Below are 13,146 nucleotides of genomic sequence, written 5' to 3'. Positions count from 1 at the left end.
ACCAGACATCAGCTACTGACCCCAGCGGCGAACCAATGCATCGCCCCTCTGCCCACCCTTCCCTAGCTCCATCCCTGGAAGCAGCCAGTGTTTCCCCATCTGTAGGCCTTACCCATCCTTCAGTGCTCTCTCTCTAATAAGAAGAACCGTAATAGTAACTACAAATTATTGAATACATCCTCCTGGCCAGGCATCTTGTTTCATCTTTACAGCAACCCTATGAGGTAAATACCGTCCCCGTCCCCATTTTACAGATGAGGAAACAGGCTCAGAATGGTGAATTAAATTACCAAAGTCACCTCACCGAGCTAGGCAGCAGGGGAAAGGGACTCAAACCCCAGGTCTGGGGCCCCTGCGCCCCCCTCACGGCCTATGTTTTGTAGGCCCTCCGGTTGGGAGTCCTGGGGGAAAGAAAGGCACAGATGGGCCTTTCTCTCCCTGAATCATCAGTCTCTGGCACAGAGGAAATAATAGTGTTTGTTGAAAGACTCAATGTTGTTGAAAGAAAAATCTTGTTCCGTGTACCCACGTCCCTTCCCTGCCCCTGTGCCTATCCCCACCCTCCCAGGCTTTTCAGCAGCCAGCACTTGGAATATGAGTCCAGTCTCATCTGAGACGAGGGCTCTGAGGAAGGAACTGGCTTGTGACTTGTCTGTCCTGTCACTCCCTCCAAAGGAAGCCCCTCCCTGGGCGCAGGGGTCCAGGAACATGTCCTTGGTCCCTAGAGGAGATAATGCCTTTGTCCCTATTCAGATAAACAAGCAAAGCCGCTAGAACTCGTGTAATGCAAGGTGCAGGAGCAGAGTCCCACCCACAGACACGGGCCTGGACTTCCTCCCAAGGTCACCAGCAGGAGCCTGAGGACAGCTAGTCCCCATTAGACAGAAGGGCCAACCTTAGCCCATTTTGCAGGGGGATAAAGAGGCCCGTAGCAGGGAAGCCACGTTTCCATCCCTGCAAGGTTACCAGCTTCCCTGCCTCTTTCCACCCCTAACCCACTCAGAAGCACGGAGCCTCAGGGCCCATGACACCGGGGCAGCGCTCACAATGCAGTCTCGGCACAGGCAGCCCCTGGAGTTTTGTGACACAGCAGCCTTTCCACTTACGTGTGCGCCTGGGCACGTCCACCACCACCACCCTTGACTCTGGGCCCCTACAGACCCTAGTACTCCCCCCACCCCCTGCTTCCCTTATCCCCCTCCCAACACTGGCAGATCAGAGCCACAGGAACCGGGGCCAGCAAGTGTGCACGCTGAGAGCCAAGATGGGGAAGTTTATTTTCTAAGAATCATCTAAACACATGGGGAGTATTTTTAGCCCCTGGCTCCCTCCCAGGTGCCAAATCTAAACAGGGGGCCAGAGAGACAGCCCATCAGGGATACAGAGCAGCATGTGGAGACAGGGTGGGACAGCGCGCTGCAGACCCCACCCTGCCCCTGTTCCAGAGGTTGGATGACTGTCAGAGAGAAAGCTGGCCGTGGAGCCCAAGAGGCAGAGAGGTGACCCCGGGTTCTGACAGGTCCCCTAACCCCTCTCTGTGCCTCAGCAACCTCATCCGAGCAACGGGAGAAATACCCCCTTATAGGATTGTCGTGTGGCCCACGGCGGCTCCTGCAGGCATTCAGTGAACGCGCATATGGTCTGTGCTAAGGGACCTAGAAGTCAGATGGTGACCCAAACCTTCAGCCATGGAGCCTTCCCCAGCCCTGGTCGGCAGCAGTGAAGTGTGTGTGCTCGTGTGTGTGTGTGTGTGTGTGTGTGTGTGTGTGTGTGTGTGTGTGTACGTTGTTGTACCCAATGCAGGGACTCAGGAGTGAATGAAAGTAGGGCTGGGGGCTGCTGGTAGCCCCCATCGTCTCTGGGGGAGCTGTGTCAGGAGCCAGGCTGGCTGGGCACAGGGAGCTTAGAGCACCTTCTCCAGAGAAGGGGTCTGCAGAGGGTGGGGGGCGGGGGCTGGCGGGGGCAGGGGAGTGAAACCGCTCAGAAGAGGAGGCTCTCAGGGGCACACACACAGCTCACTGGCCTCAGCCTCCAGGGCGCAGGGGCCAATTCCAGGGGAGGGGCTGCCCACTCCCGGGGTGACTGGCCAGCAGTGACCTTGCTGTAAGTCGAGCGCTGACAGCACCTGCTCTGGCCTCCAGTTGCAGGGGACAAGCTGTGCCCGTTGTGGCCCCCACTGGCCAGGTTTATTACAGCGGGGTCAGAGGGACGGCGGCGGGGGGCCGGGGGGAGGGTCGTGTGCCTGCAGTCGGGGGTTGGAGAGGCCCAGGGTCCCCTACTCGCTAGAAAAGAGCTGGGACTTCCTGGTTCTGCTGCCACATTATTCACTGAACGTTGCCTTGAGGGTGTAGTTGGGGGGGAGGGGCAGTTCAGACTTCTGAGAGCCCTGAGCCTGAAAGGGGGAGGGGAGGAGGAGGGTGCAGCTTGGAGCTTAGACCCCCCAGCCTGCCTGCGTGGGAACCAAAGAGAACAGGTTCGTGTCCACACACCCCCTGCTGACACAAGCTGCCTGCTGTTGCCATAGTGACAGTAATACCAACACCCCCACCAAGGCTGGCTGTGTGGTCAGCAGTGAAGGGAGGGGTGCTTATTCTTGGTCATGAAGGAGGAAAGGGAGAGGGAGGCTGCTATGGAGGGGAGCAGCCCTTGTCCCTCAGCCTAGCTGCGGGTGGTCAGGGACTCTGAGGGTATCTGAGTGGGAGAAAGCTTAGAGGTCACCTCCTCCAACCAGCCCCCCTCCAGAGACCAACGGCAAGCCAGGGCTTCCAGCATCGGTAGTGGAATCCCATGTGTGCTGACCTAGCTCTGTGTCTTCCTGTGGGAATCTATCTCATCACCTCCAGACGGGAAGCCTGTTACAGAGAGGTTGTCCCTGCACCAGCTGACCTGGCCCCGGCCCCAGGGCCCCTCGCCACCCAGCAAGGCCCATTCTTGGCCTCTTCCCCTCTTCTCATGCTCCTCCAAAATCCATTCTTCTTTTTTTTTTTAAGTTTATTTATTTTATTTATTTATTTTTGGCTGCGTTGGGTCCTTGCTGTGCACCGGCTTCCTCTAGTTGCGGCTACTCTTGGTTGCGGTAAGCGGGCTTCTCATTGCTGTGGCTTCTCTTGTTGCGGAGCACGGGCTCTAGGCGCGCAGACTTCAGTAGTTGCAGCACGTGGGCTCAGTAGTTGTGGCACATGGGCTCTAGAGCTCAGGCTCGGTAGTTGTGGCGCACGGGCCTAGTTGCTCTGCGGCATGTGGGATCTTCCCGGACCAGGGCTCGAACCCATGTCCCCTGCATCAGCATGCAGATTCTTAACCACTGTGGCACCAGGGAAGCCCCCAAAATCCATTCTTAAAATCCATCTCACGGTCCTCCAAAACTCCAGCCCTGCCCTAGATGATGAGGTCCCGGAGCCTGAGGCCCCTCAACCCCTGGCCCCCTGGGCCCAGCCTGGCCTGGGACCTACCTGTGGGGCCCTTATTTCTTTCTCCCTGTTTTCTGGACCCTCCTCTCTGCACCTGCTGCCTCCTAGTCTCACTCCCTTCTTGGGCCCCAGAAAGGAAAAAGCCATTAGAGACAGGATCTTGGGGTGGGGGAGGTATGCCTTCATTGAAAGCTCCTAAGTTCAAGGGCCAAAGACCCTTGGATTCACCTGTGACCCAGTAGCTCCTGGATGAGGCATCAGTCCTAACTGCTCCCCGTACGCCTCACCCCTGCAGCCCCTGCACCACGGCCCCCGCTCCCCTCTCCCCCTTCCTCCTCCCCACCCTCCTCACTTGCCCACTGTCTCTCTCCCCCTCCCTCCGTCCCTCCCTCCCTCCCTCCCTCCATGCATGAACACTTGCTGGCCTCCAGGTGGCCTCCCCCCATTGGCTCCTGCAAGTCTTCTGATGGATGCCCCTTCCCACTGATTGACCACAGCCATCTGATACGGTATACAATGTGTCTCTTTATTTATAGTGTCTCCTGCTAGACTGTGAACTCCAGGAGGACAGGCATTTTGTCTGTCTCATTCCCCGCCACAGCCCCAGTGCCTAGAACATAGATGCTCAAGAAACACTGGGGCAAATAAATGAACCCCACTACCCACCCCACCTAGGCTGTACCCACACAGGACCCACACTCTCCACCACTAGTACAGGGCGGAAGGTGCTGGCCGGCTCTCAGCTGGCTCTGCCGTGGCCTCACTCTGTGGCCTCCACCCAGCCTCCTTTCCTTTCTGGGCCTCAGCTTCCCCCATTATATAATGAAAGGCTGGATTGGAACTTCTCCAGCTGTGGCTGTGTTGGAGCTCTGAGGTCCCTTCGGCATCTCTCCAATTGGGGTGTCAACGGGGAATTCACAAAGGTGGGAGGGGTGCCGGCTCAGAAGAAATCTCCAGGCCCTAAGGCCCCACCCTGGCATGCTGGGGTGGGTTGAGGGGAGCAGGGCAGCAGTAGTTGTGGGAACTAAAAACAGACGTAAGAGAGGTTTCCCAAAAAACATGTCCCTGTTTTAATCATCACCAAAGTCCAACCCGGGAAGCCTGAGGAACAGAGGCTCAAGCCCTCTTAAGGGCTGAGACCAGAGGTCAGGTGTCCAAACATGAGTCGTCATCGGAGGAAGCCTGCTATCAGGCAGGTGAGCACGGGGGCCAGCAGGGCGGGCAGCGGCAAGGGCAGCAGCCGTCCCGGGGCCTGGGACCTGAGAACCTGGCGCTGCCCCCGGGGCTGCAGGGGCCTGACATTGTCTGTCATTTTCAGTTTCTTCTCGTTGTCATAATACAGCTTCTGAGAGAATGCCAGGATCTGTGGAAGGCACAGGGCTCAGCAGGGAGGGATGAAGCTGGCGGAGCTACACTCCTCACTGTGTGACCTCAGGCCAGTCGCCTGGCCTCTCTGAGCCCCCTCAGGTTCTTGTGCAGAGGAAAAGAATCAGGGATGTAAAGTGCTTTGCATCCATGGGGGCTCAGCTCCCATGCGTGTCCTAAGCAGAGGGGACTCGCAGCTCTGGGCTTTGAGGGCCTGTGATTACTATCACTATCATCACTGTTACCAGAGAACAGTGGTTCTCAAGCTTGAGCTTGCATTAGCCTCGCCTGGGGGCTTGTTGAGCCCCAGACTGCCTGGGGCCCCCCGCAAAGGGACAGTTTCCAGGAGCTGACGCAGGGGAGGCTGCACCCTCAGCCGGGCCCCGTGTACCTGGTCCTTGTGGAGCTGAATGGGCTCCTGGAACACGGTCCAGACCACCTTCTCATCGCAGCCTGGTGTGGTGAGCGAGCCCAGGTAGCGGAAGTAGTGCCTCAGTTTCTCCTTCTTGGGGAGCAGGTCGAAGAGGCTGATGTTGTCTTTCAGCATGGTGTTCATATCTGGGGAGACTCACACACCTCACTCTGAGAGTACAGGCTCCTCCACCATCCAGACCTCATTCTGTAGGAAGAAGTCTTCTCCCCTCCCCCAGCCCCCCGCCTCCTGACTCACTGGGATTGGGGATGTCAGACAGCGCCTGCACCAGGGGCTGGAAGTTAACATTCTCGGATCCGGCCTGGAACAGGAGGGAAAGGGGCTTGAGAGAGGCTTGTGGGGAGCCGGTGGAGACCACCAGTTCACTCTCCCAGTCTGGGGTGGGGCGGGCACGCAGCTTCTGGGACTGAGGCCCTCAAAGGCCCTGGGCTCCCCACATGGGGAGGTACAAGTCACTGAGAAACAGAGGGGAAGTCGGAGCTTCTCCAGCCCCTCCCGCCTTGCTGGGATCCCAGGTCTCTGGATCCTAAGAAGCAGCGCCTCGAGCCCTGAGGGACGGCAGCCCCACCTCCACCATGAAGGCCAGCACCGCGATCTCATCTTTGGGGTCCTGGTTCTGGTTCGTGTTCCTTGATGTCCCCTTTTCTTTCTCATGTACCACGTGCATCTGGTAAGGGGTGAGAGGGATGGAGAGAGAACCCGTCAGGGTGCTGGACCCTCCTTCTTGCCCAAGGCAAGTATACCCAGAGCCCAGCCAAGGCATCCACCTGGGAAGAGGTCCCTCACCTCCATGGCAAAGCGATCCCCGTCGAAGCTGTGCTCCGAGCCCCAGTCCAGCACCTTGGACCAGTGCAGGTGCAGCTGCTTGGCCCGGTACCGGGCAGCCAGTCCTCCTCCAGCAATCGAGGCCTCGGCCCCCAGCAACACCATCACTGGAGGGCACAGGAGGGGGCAGAGTCTTCGCACCCACCTCCCCCAGCCTCTCCCAGCCCCTCATCCCAGCTCCAGCCAAGCAGGACCTTCTCTCCTACCTCGCACCCTTCATGGGCTACGGTCCCGGGCCTGAAGGGACAGGAACAGTGGTACAGCCTGGACCTTCCCCTGGCCCCCTCCTCGGCCTCCCTGTCTGCCTCTCCCTCTGTACACCCCTCACTGCCCAAACATGCAACTCAGCCCGGTCCTGCCCGTGCTTCAACCCCCTCCACGCGTGGTGCCCCAGTGTTCCCAGGGCCACATCCAAACTCCTCAGCCCTGGGCAACCTGCCCCAGGCCCAGCTGGACTGACCCTGGGCTGGCTCTGTCCTCCATGCACGTGGGGCCACATGCAGCCCTTTGAACACCCCAAGCTGTTTCATGCCTCTGTGCCATGCTGTCCCTTCTTCCTAGAACCTGTCCCCTCCCCCACTACAGATTGCTCTGATACAGGATTGAAAATACTGATAGAATGTTCCCTCCTTTCCAAAGTCCACCCTGCTTTCCCCACCCCACCCTCCCAGGGATTTTCAGCCTCTCCTCAGCAAAAGTGGACAACCTGGTGTGCCCTGCCAGGAGGAGCCCAACCCTCCAGTCCCTGGGGAACTTGGGTCCCAGGATCCCGTGCCCCTGCGGTCCGGGGCCTGCATCCAGCCCATCTGAGACCTACCTGAGTGGCCATTGTTTTGCACGGCCCACTTTTGCTTCTTGTCATAGCCGGAGAAGGAGAAGGGTCCCAGGTTTGGGTCCAGCAGTGTCTTGGCAGTGGCGATGTTGATGGGGGACTGGCGGTCATTCTGGCAGCTATCGCCCCACTGGTCCGGCCCTGAGCAGGGAGGGAGGGTGGGCTGGGAGTCAGGGGCGCCTGGCACCGAGGTGTGGCATCCTCCACCCCACTCAGGTCAGGCCCAGCTCAAGGCAGCAAGGTCTTTGGATGGCTGGCAGGCTGTGCTGGGGGGATGCCCAGCACAGAACTCCACCCTCACCCCTCTCCCTCCTCAGACACTCACACTCACACAAAACCAGCAAGGCGTGGTGTGGACAGGGTAGGACTAGGGTGTGAGCTCTGGGGTAGGGGACCACCTCAGATGCTGGGCTGTGAAAGGAAAGCTCCGTGATAACCTGCTTCCTAGGGGTTCCGAAGTTCAAAGGAGGTTGATGGGAGAGTGCGTGGAAGCAGTGGAGTCCCCTGGAAGGGCCGCTTGTGAAAGGACCCCGTGACTTGACACTAAGCTTTATCTGAGCCCTGGGAGGCAGGGAAGGAGCCCCAGGGGAGCCCAGCCCCCTGCACCCAGGACCTCCCACACCAGTGAGCGGGGCCGGGGGGTTGGGGAGCACTGTCCAGTCACCAAAACAGCAACGGTGGGAGGAAAGCAGATTGCAGGAAACTGGGCAGCGCTTGAAAAAGTACAAAGAACCGCCACGCAGGCCCACACGCAGGGGTGTCACTGGAACAGAATCAACTCTCCATTTTGTTATGAGAGGAGCAAAATGAATTTCTCGCTTTGATGCTGCTCCTGATTTATTTCAGAGGACCAGAGGGCTGACTCTCTTGGTGTCAGAGACGATGACAGGAGGTCCCAGTAAAAACTCAGGTCACTCTATGTTCCCTGTGCCCTGAGCACCAGGAGAGAGAGAGAGGGAGAGAGAGAGAGAGAGAGTGTGTGTGTGTGTGTGTGTGTGTGCGCGTGTGTGTGTGTGTGTTAGGAGCTGATATCTGACTGGGGCCACCATCACCTCATCCTTCCCACCTTCCCTGGGTCTCCATTTCAACCTGGAGACTCGCTGCACTTACCCAAGCAGGTGTAGTTGGAGGGTTTGACTTGATTCTGGTAGCACCAGTGTGACCCTGGAACAGAGAGAGGAAGGATGTGAGGCCTGTGCAGAAGCATGTCAGTGTATCTGTGTACACACACATCTGTCCCTATGAGTGCCAGTGAACTGTGTGCACACAAGCAACTGTGTGTGTGTGTGTGTGTGTGTACACAGTGGGCCAGAGGCTGGGAATATCCCTGGAGTCAGAACCTGGCCTGAGATGGGATAGAGCATTCCTGGGGTGGCATCCTGGGGGACAGAGGGCCCAGGGGAAGGAGTCTTAAGAAGAAACTGTAGGGATGGAGAAGGAGGCAGTCGAAACAGCCAGGCTCCAGGCGTCCCTGACCCACAGCCAATCCACTGGTCCCCTTGCCCAGGGCACTGTCCTCAGAGAAGGCAGACCAGACAGCCAGCAGCCCTTGAGGGGCCCTCCAAGGCGGGTCAGCTTTCCCCAGGGGCTAGCCTGGACACTCTCTACCTGTTGCTCCTCAGCCTCCCCCTCCCTCCTTGCATCCCCTCCCTCAAACCTGGAAGGGAGGCTGGTGAGAGGGGAAGAGGAGGCCCCCCAGGACAATACAGCCAAGTTCAGCCTGGCTGCTTTCCCAGAGTTGATGGGATGATGAGGGAGATTAGGCTAGTCCCTCCCTGGAACACACCCTCTTGTGCTATTAAGACCCATTCTTGTCTAAACTCTCACAGTCCTGCAGGGAGGAAGGCGGCTAGGTCTTTTCCCCTGTCCCTCCAACCTGCAGTCCTGGTGTTTGGGACCAGACAGACTTGCCTTCCAATCCCCCACTTGCCTCTGGACAGGAGAACCAGCATCTCTGAAAAAAGGCTGCATCATGGATGTAGCTCACTAATGCAAGATGTTGACAACAGGGCAAACCGTGCACATGGGAACCCTCTCCTCTGTGCTCTCTGCTTGATGTTTCCGTAAACCTGAAACGCCTCTAAAATTACTCTATTGATTTTTAAAAGAAAGTCTGTGTCAGCAGGGTGGACAAAGCATTTGATCAGAGCTGGAATTCTAGCTGGGCCACTTAGGAGCTGTGGGTTTGGGGACAAGTCACTTAATCTCTCTGAGCCTTAGTTTTGCTGTCTATAAAATGGAACTAATACCATCCACCTCATAGGACTGTGGGGAGGATTAAATGAGAGACGGTAGAGAGTGCTCCAGGCAGTTGGAATTTAGTCAAGTCCCTGACGAGTCCTTCCCTTCTCCTTGGCTTCCTCCCTCCCTCCCCTCCTCAACCTCCTGTCAGGGCACAGATGGCCAAAGTCAAGGAGAGAAATGAAGTGATCTGGAAAGAACTCAGGGATGAGGAAATTCCTAAGAAAAGCAGAGCTTCCTGCTCAGCCTGAGCTAAGGCCTCTGAGCACATCCATCCCCACCCAAGCCCACCTCCTCTGGGGTCCCTGCAATGGGCATGGGGTGGAGAGGGGGCAGGTTCTCGGCAGGGGCTGGGAGGAAGGCCAGGAGACTGAGCACCTATAGGAAATTGGCCACCCCGCACTCTGGGCCCTTCAGAGCCACCTGGGGTTTCCCAGTCTCCCAGGTCTGGATCAAATGCTGTGCCTACTTTGCTGACACAGCCTCTTTCAGAGATGAACAATGCCTGCAGTGTCTTCCCCTGGCCAGTCCACCCCCTGCCCGGGACAGGGTTCTGCTGACCCTGGGACTTGCTGCATCTGGGCAAGCCTGACGAGGGTCAGCTCTGCAAAGGGCAGTGGCCACTTCCCATCCAGGCCCGTCTCAGCGTGTTGGCAGACTCTGATGCCGGAGCCCACCACCCGGCCTCCAGTCCTGGCTCTGACTCTTGCTTATTCTCTGCAAGAGAGTTCATTAACTTTTCTGAGCCCACTTTCTTCCTTCCTTCCTCAGGCAGAAGGAGCTGCCACTGATCTCCCAGAGGCAGTGTCTAAGGACACACTGGATGGGAGGTCATTTGCATCCGTGAAAGGCTTCCTGTTATGATTCTCCTGGGTCTCAGAGGTCCTGAAAGGCAGAAGGCGCATCTGAGGTAGAGCTGGCCCCTCCTGGTGACTGATACCCAGGGGGAAGCTGTTTTCAGGGGAAGCCTGGCTTGAGCCGGAACCCTCAGGAGCCAGCTCTGATGGGTGGAACCCCTGTCAGCCTCCCTGGAGCCCAGCTGGTCCAGGCTGAGCTTTTCTGAGGAATTTGCTCCTCCCTGCTTCTGGCTACAGCTCCTAGGGTTGTCATGGTGACCTCTGATCCACTGTCTTAATCACAGAGACTTTTGACCCACTTGGTTGAATGCTCTTGAAACTACCCTCTTTAGGAAGCAGAAGCCAGGAAAATGGGATGTTGATGAGGCCAAGGCTGGGGGTCAGGTCTGTATCTAAAGGCTGAAGGTAGGGGCTGGTTTTTAGGCAAGTGGTGGCAGGGTCACGGAGCAGCTCAGACTCCTGTACTGGTTCATGAGGGAGCAGCCCTTACAGATAATTACCAGCCAGTTCTCTCAGGCCACTTCCTAGAGGACCTGGGAAGGAGAGGAGCTACCCACAGGTCTTGGCTCCAAGCTCAGATGCTGCCTAGTCCATCTGCCCTGACCAGAGATGGAGTGAGAGAACTAACGACCATCGCCAGTCACCCAGTCACTGTCCCCCACCCTTGACGTACCCACCACCCCAGCCCCCTGCTTTAGAGCTGATTGAAGAAGTTCTCTCGGGTGGACCTTGCTCACCGCACCCTCCCACTCCAGGGGGAGGGAGGAATCCTGAAAACCAGCTCAGCGAAACCCGAAGATGCCCTGGGCAAAGTCTCAGCAGCTCCTGGCTAGGTCTGGGACTCTGAAGGGGCCTATGACCCTCTCCCCTCCTCTCTCCCTGGCAGAAGATGGTCTGAGGACGTCGATGTACAGCCTGGTCACTCTCCAGCCTCAGGTCCCCTAGGAGATGAAATGGGGCGGGGTGGGGGGGGAAGGCAGGACCCTCGGCAGCTCCCAGTCAGAAAGCCCCTGCGCTTAAGGGGAGCACAGCTTGTGAGAGGGGGCGGCTGAGAGAGAGCCCTGGCTGGCGGAGTCCAGGCCATGTGGCTACGGAGTGCCTGCTATGTGCCACACAGGCATGGCACTAAGCACCTACTCCCACCGTCTTATTTGAATCCTCAGAACAATACCTGAGTCAGATTACTCTCTGTTTTGTAAGCGAGGAAACTGACTTACCCAAGGAGGAAACTGACTTACCCAGGAGGGAAGTGACCCAAAGCCACACAGCTACAAAGCAGCCTCATTAATTGCAAAGCATTTCTCTTTCTACAAGCCCAGCAGCTTAAGTAGGTTTCAAACCTCCAACCCTACATGTTAAAATGTTCACATCCCGCCTTTTCTGTTTCCTCCTCTCCTAGGAAGAGGCCGGGAGTTGCTGCAGGATGCCCCTCATACCCCACCATGGGCCAGCTGAGGGTCTCCTTCTCTGCTGCTGAGGGCACCCTCAGCCCTCACCCATGACTCCAAGAGAGGAGCATCTAGCTTTAGAGAGGAGATTCGGCCAGGTGGACCCCAAGGACCATCCGAGGGGTAGCTGAGATGGGGACTGGCAGATGGGGGCCTCCTTCCAAGGAGATGGGGACCCCCGTGGGGTCGTAGAAAAGGTGCCAGATTGGATCCCTGTGCCCGGACGCTGGAGGCGCCTTCAGCTCCTTATCAAATATTAACACCCCTCTCCTGCCACGTTCCACATAGGCGAATAATTAAGAGCTCGGCCTCACCATTAATCTTTAAACGAAAATCACCCTGGCCGGAAAGACCGGCTTGGCTCGGGTCTCCGGATGTCCCCCTCCAGGCTCCCTACACAGTTCTGGAGGTGAAGGGTGCTGGCAGCGTCCGGGGACAAGGCACCCAGGGTGGGAAGCGGGGATGAGCGGGCCCCACTGCACCCAGTTTGTTGTCCTTGCCCCGGGCCGGGGGCAGCCACCAAGCACTGAGCCCCCGCCGGACGGACAGCGACCCACGACAGACGGAGGAACACCAGAAAGGGTAAGAAACGGAGGCGCGCGCCGCGGCGGCTCAGAGACGCATCCTTGCCCCGGACCCGCACGGCGCCCAGCGAAGGGCCCCGGGCCCCGCACACCGCAGTCGCGCACACGCTTTGCACCCGCTGCCCCGCGCCCGCCGCGCCCGGCCGCCCGCGCCTCTCCGCTCCCGCCGCCCGCGCCGCCCCATCGCCCGCGGGCGCAGCCTTGGCGGGGGGCGCGGGGCCCCAGCACCGAGGGGCCACGGAAGGGCCACCGAGGGGTCCCGGGGCCGAAGCCCTCGTTCACCTGCGCGGGCCCAGGGCCGGGCGGCGGCGAGGACCAGGAGCGCCGGCAGCAGCCGCATCCTGCGCAGGAGTGGCGACGCCGCCGAGCCGGGGACCGCGCGCTGAAGAGGCCGCCGGGGGTCCGCGGTCCTGCCGACCCAGGTTTTATAGCGGAGCCGCGACGGGAGGGAGCCCCGACAGCAGGACGCGGGTAGCGGCTCCTCCCCCTGGCGGGTCCTCCCCTCACCTGTCCCTGATCTAAGAGCCTCCACGCCCCCACTTGCGCTCCGTACCCACCCCCACCGCCTGGTCACCTTCCGACCGGTGCGCGAGGGCCCCTCACCCACCCGCGTCCTTCAGCGCAGAGGCGGCGCCCTCCTGCCTCGCTCCTCCCCTGTCCCACACCTGGTCTCTGGTTTGGGACCAGGGTAGCGACATTGCAACATACTCGATCCACACAAGGGTGGGGACCCCGAATTCCTGCCTTGGTTCGTTTTGGCGTGGACCGCTGCGCAGCCCTCTCGCCTCCGAAGCAGCCCGCGGGGGCCTTGGAATGGGCTGGGGCTGGAGGTTCGGGGAATGGAGATAGCGTCGGAGGGATGACGGAGTTGAGGGATGTGCGATGGTGTTTCTTGAATCCGGTGTCCCCAGAAAGAGGGCTTGCTTTTCTGTCTCAGGCAGTGACGGCTGATTCTCTGGGTCTTATCTCTTTTTCTGTTCCCTCCTAGGCTGCTCCAAACTTAATTTCTAAGCAACCCAGGTACTGCCCCGTGGTCCAATGGCTAAGATTCTGTGCTCCCAATGCAGGGGGCTGGGGTTCGAGCCCTAGTCAGGGAACTAGATCTCACATGCCGTAACTAAAGATCCCACATGCCGCAACTAAGACGCGGC

At 58.8% G+C, this 13,146-nt stretch overlaps 1 protein-coding gene across 2 annotated transcripts; it reads right to left on the bottom strand.

Moving 5' to 3' along the window:
- Positions 1-3,898: 3,898 nt before the first annotated feature.
- CA4 (carbonic anhydrase 4) lies at positions 3,899-12,732 on the bottom strand. 2 transcript variants are annotated; one of them, XM_059998360.1, is made up of 8 exons: positions 12,603-12,732; positions 7,976-8,029; positions 6,851-7,006; positions 5,995-6,140; positions 5,777-5,875; positions 5,446-5,509; positions 5,167-5,333; positions 3,899-4,773 (listed from the first exon to the last, which is right to left on the bottom strand). In XM_059998360.1, exons 1-8 carry the CDS (start codon positions 12,691-12,693, stop codon positions 4,579-4,581), a joined length of 972 nt encoding a protein of 323 aa, XP_059854343.1. In that variant the 5' UTR covers positions 12,694-12,732; the 3' UTR covers positions 3,899-4,578. The 2 variants fall into 2 exon arrangements, with proteins under 2 accessions (XP_059854343.1, XP_059854344.1); XM_059998361.1 differs by lacking the exon at positions 12,603-12,732 and adding an exon at positions 12,278-12,495.
- Positions 12,733-13,146: the final 414 nt, after the last annotated feature.

This window comes from Delphinus delphis, chromosome 19, assembly GCF_949987515.2.
Source record: "Delphinus delphis chromosome 19, mDelDel1.2, whole genome shotgun sequence".
Classification (NCBI taxonomy): Eukaryota; Metazoa; Chordata; class Mammalia; order Artiodactyla; family Delphinidae; genus Delphinus; species Delphinus delphis.
This window is presented reverse-complemented; position numbering and strand designations above follow the sequence as displayed.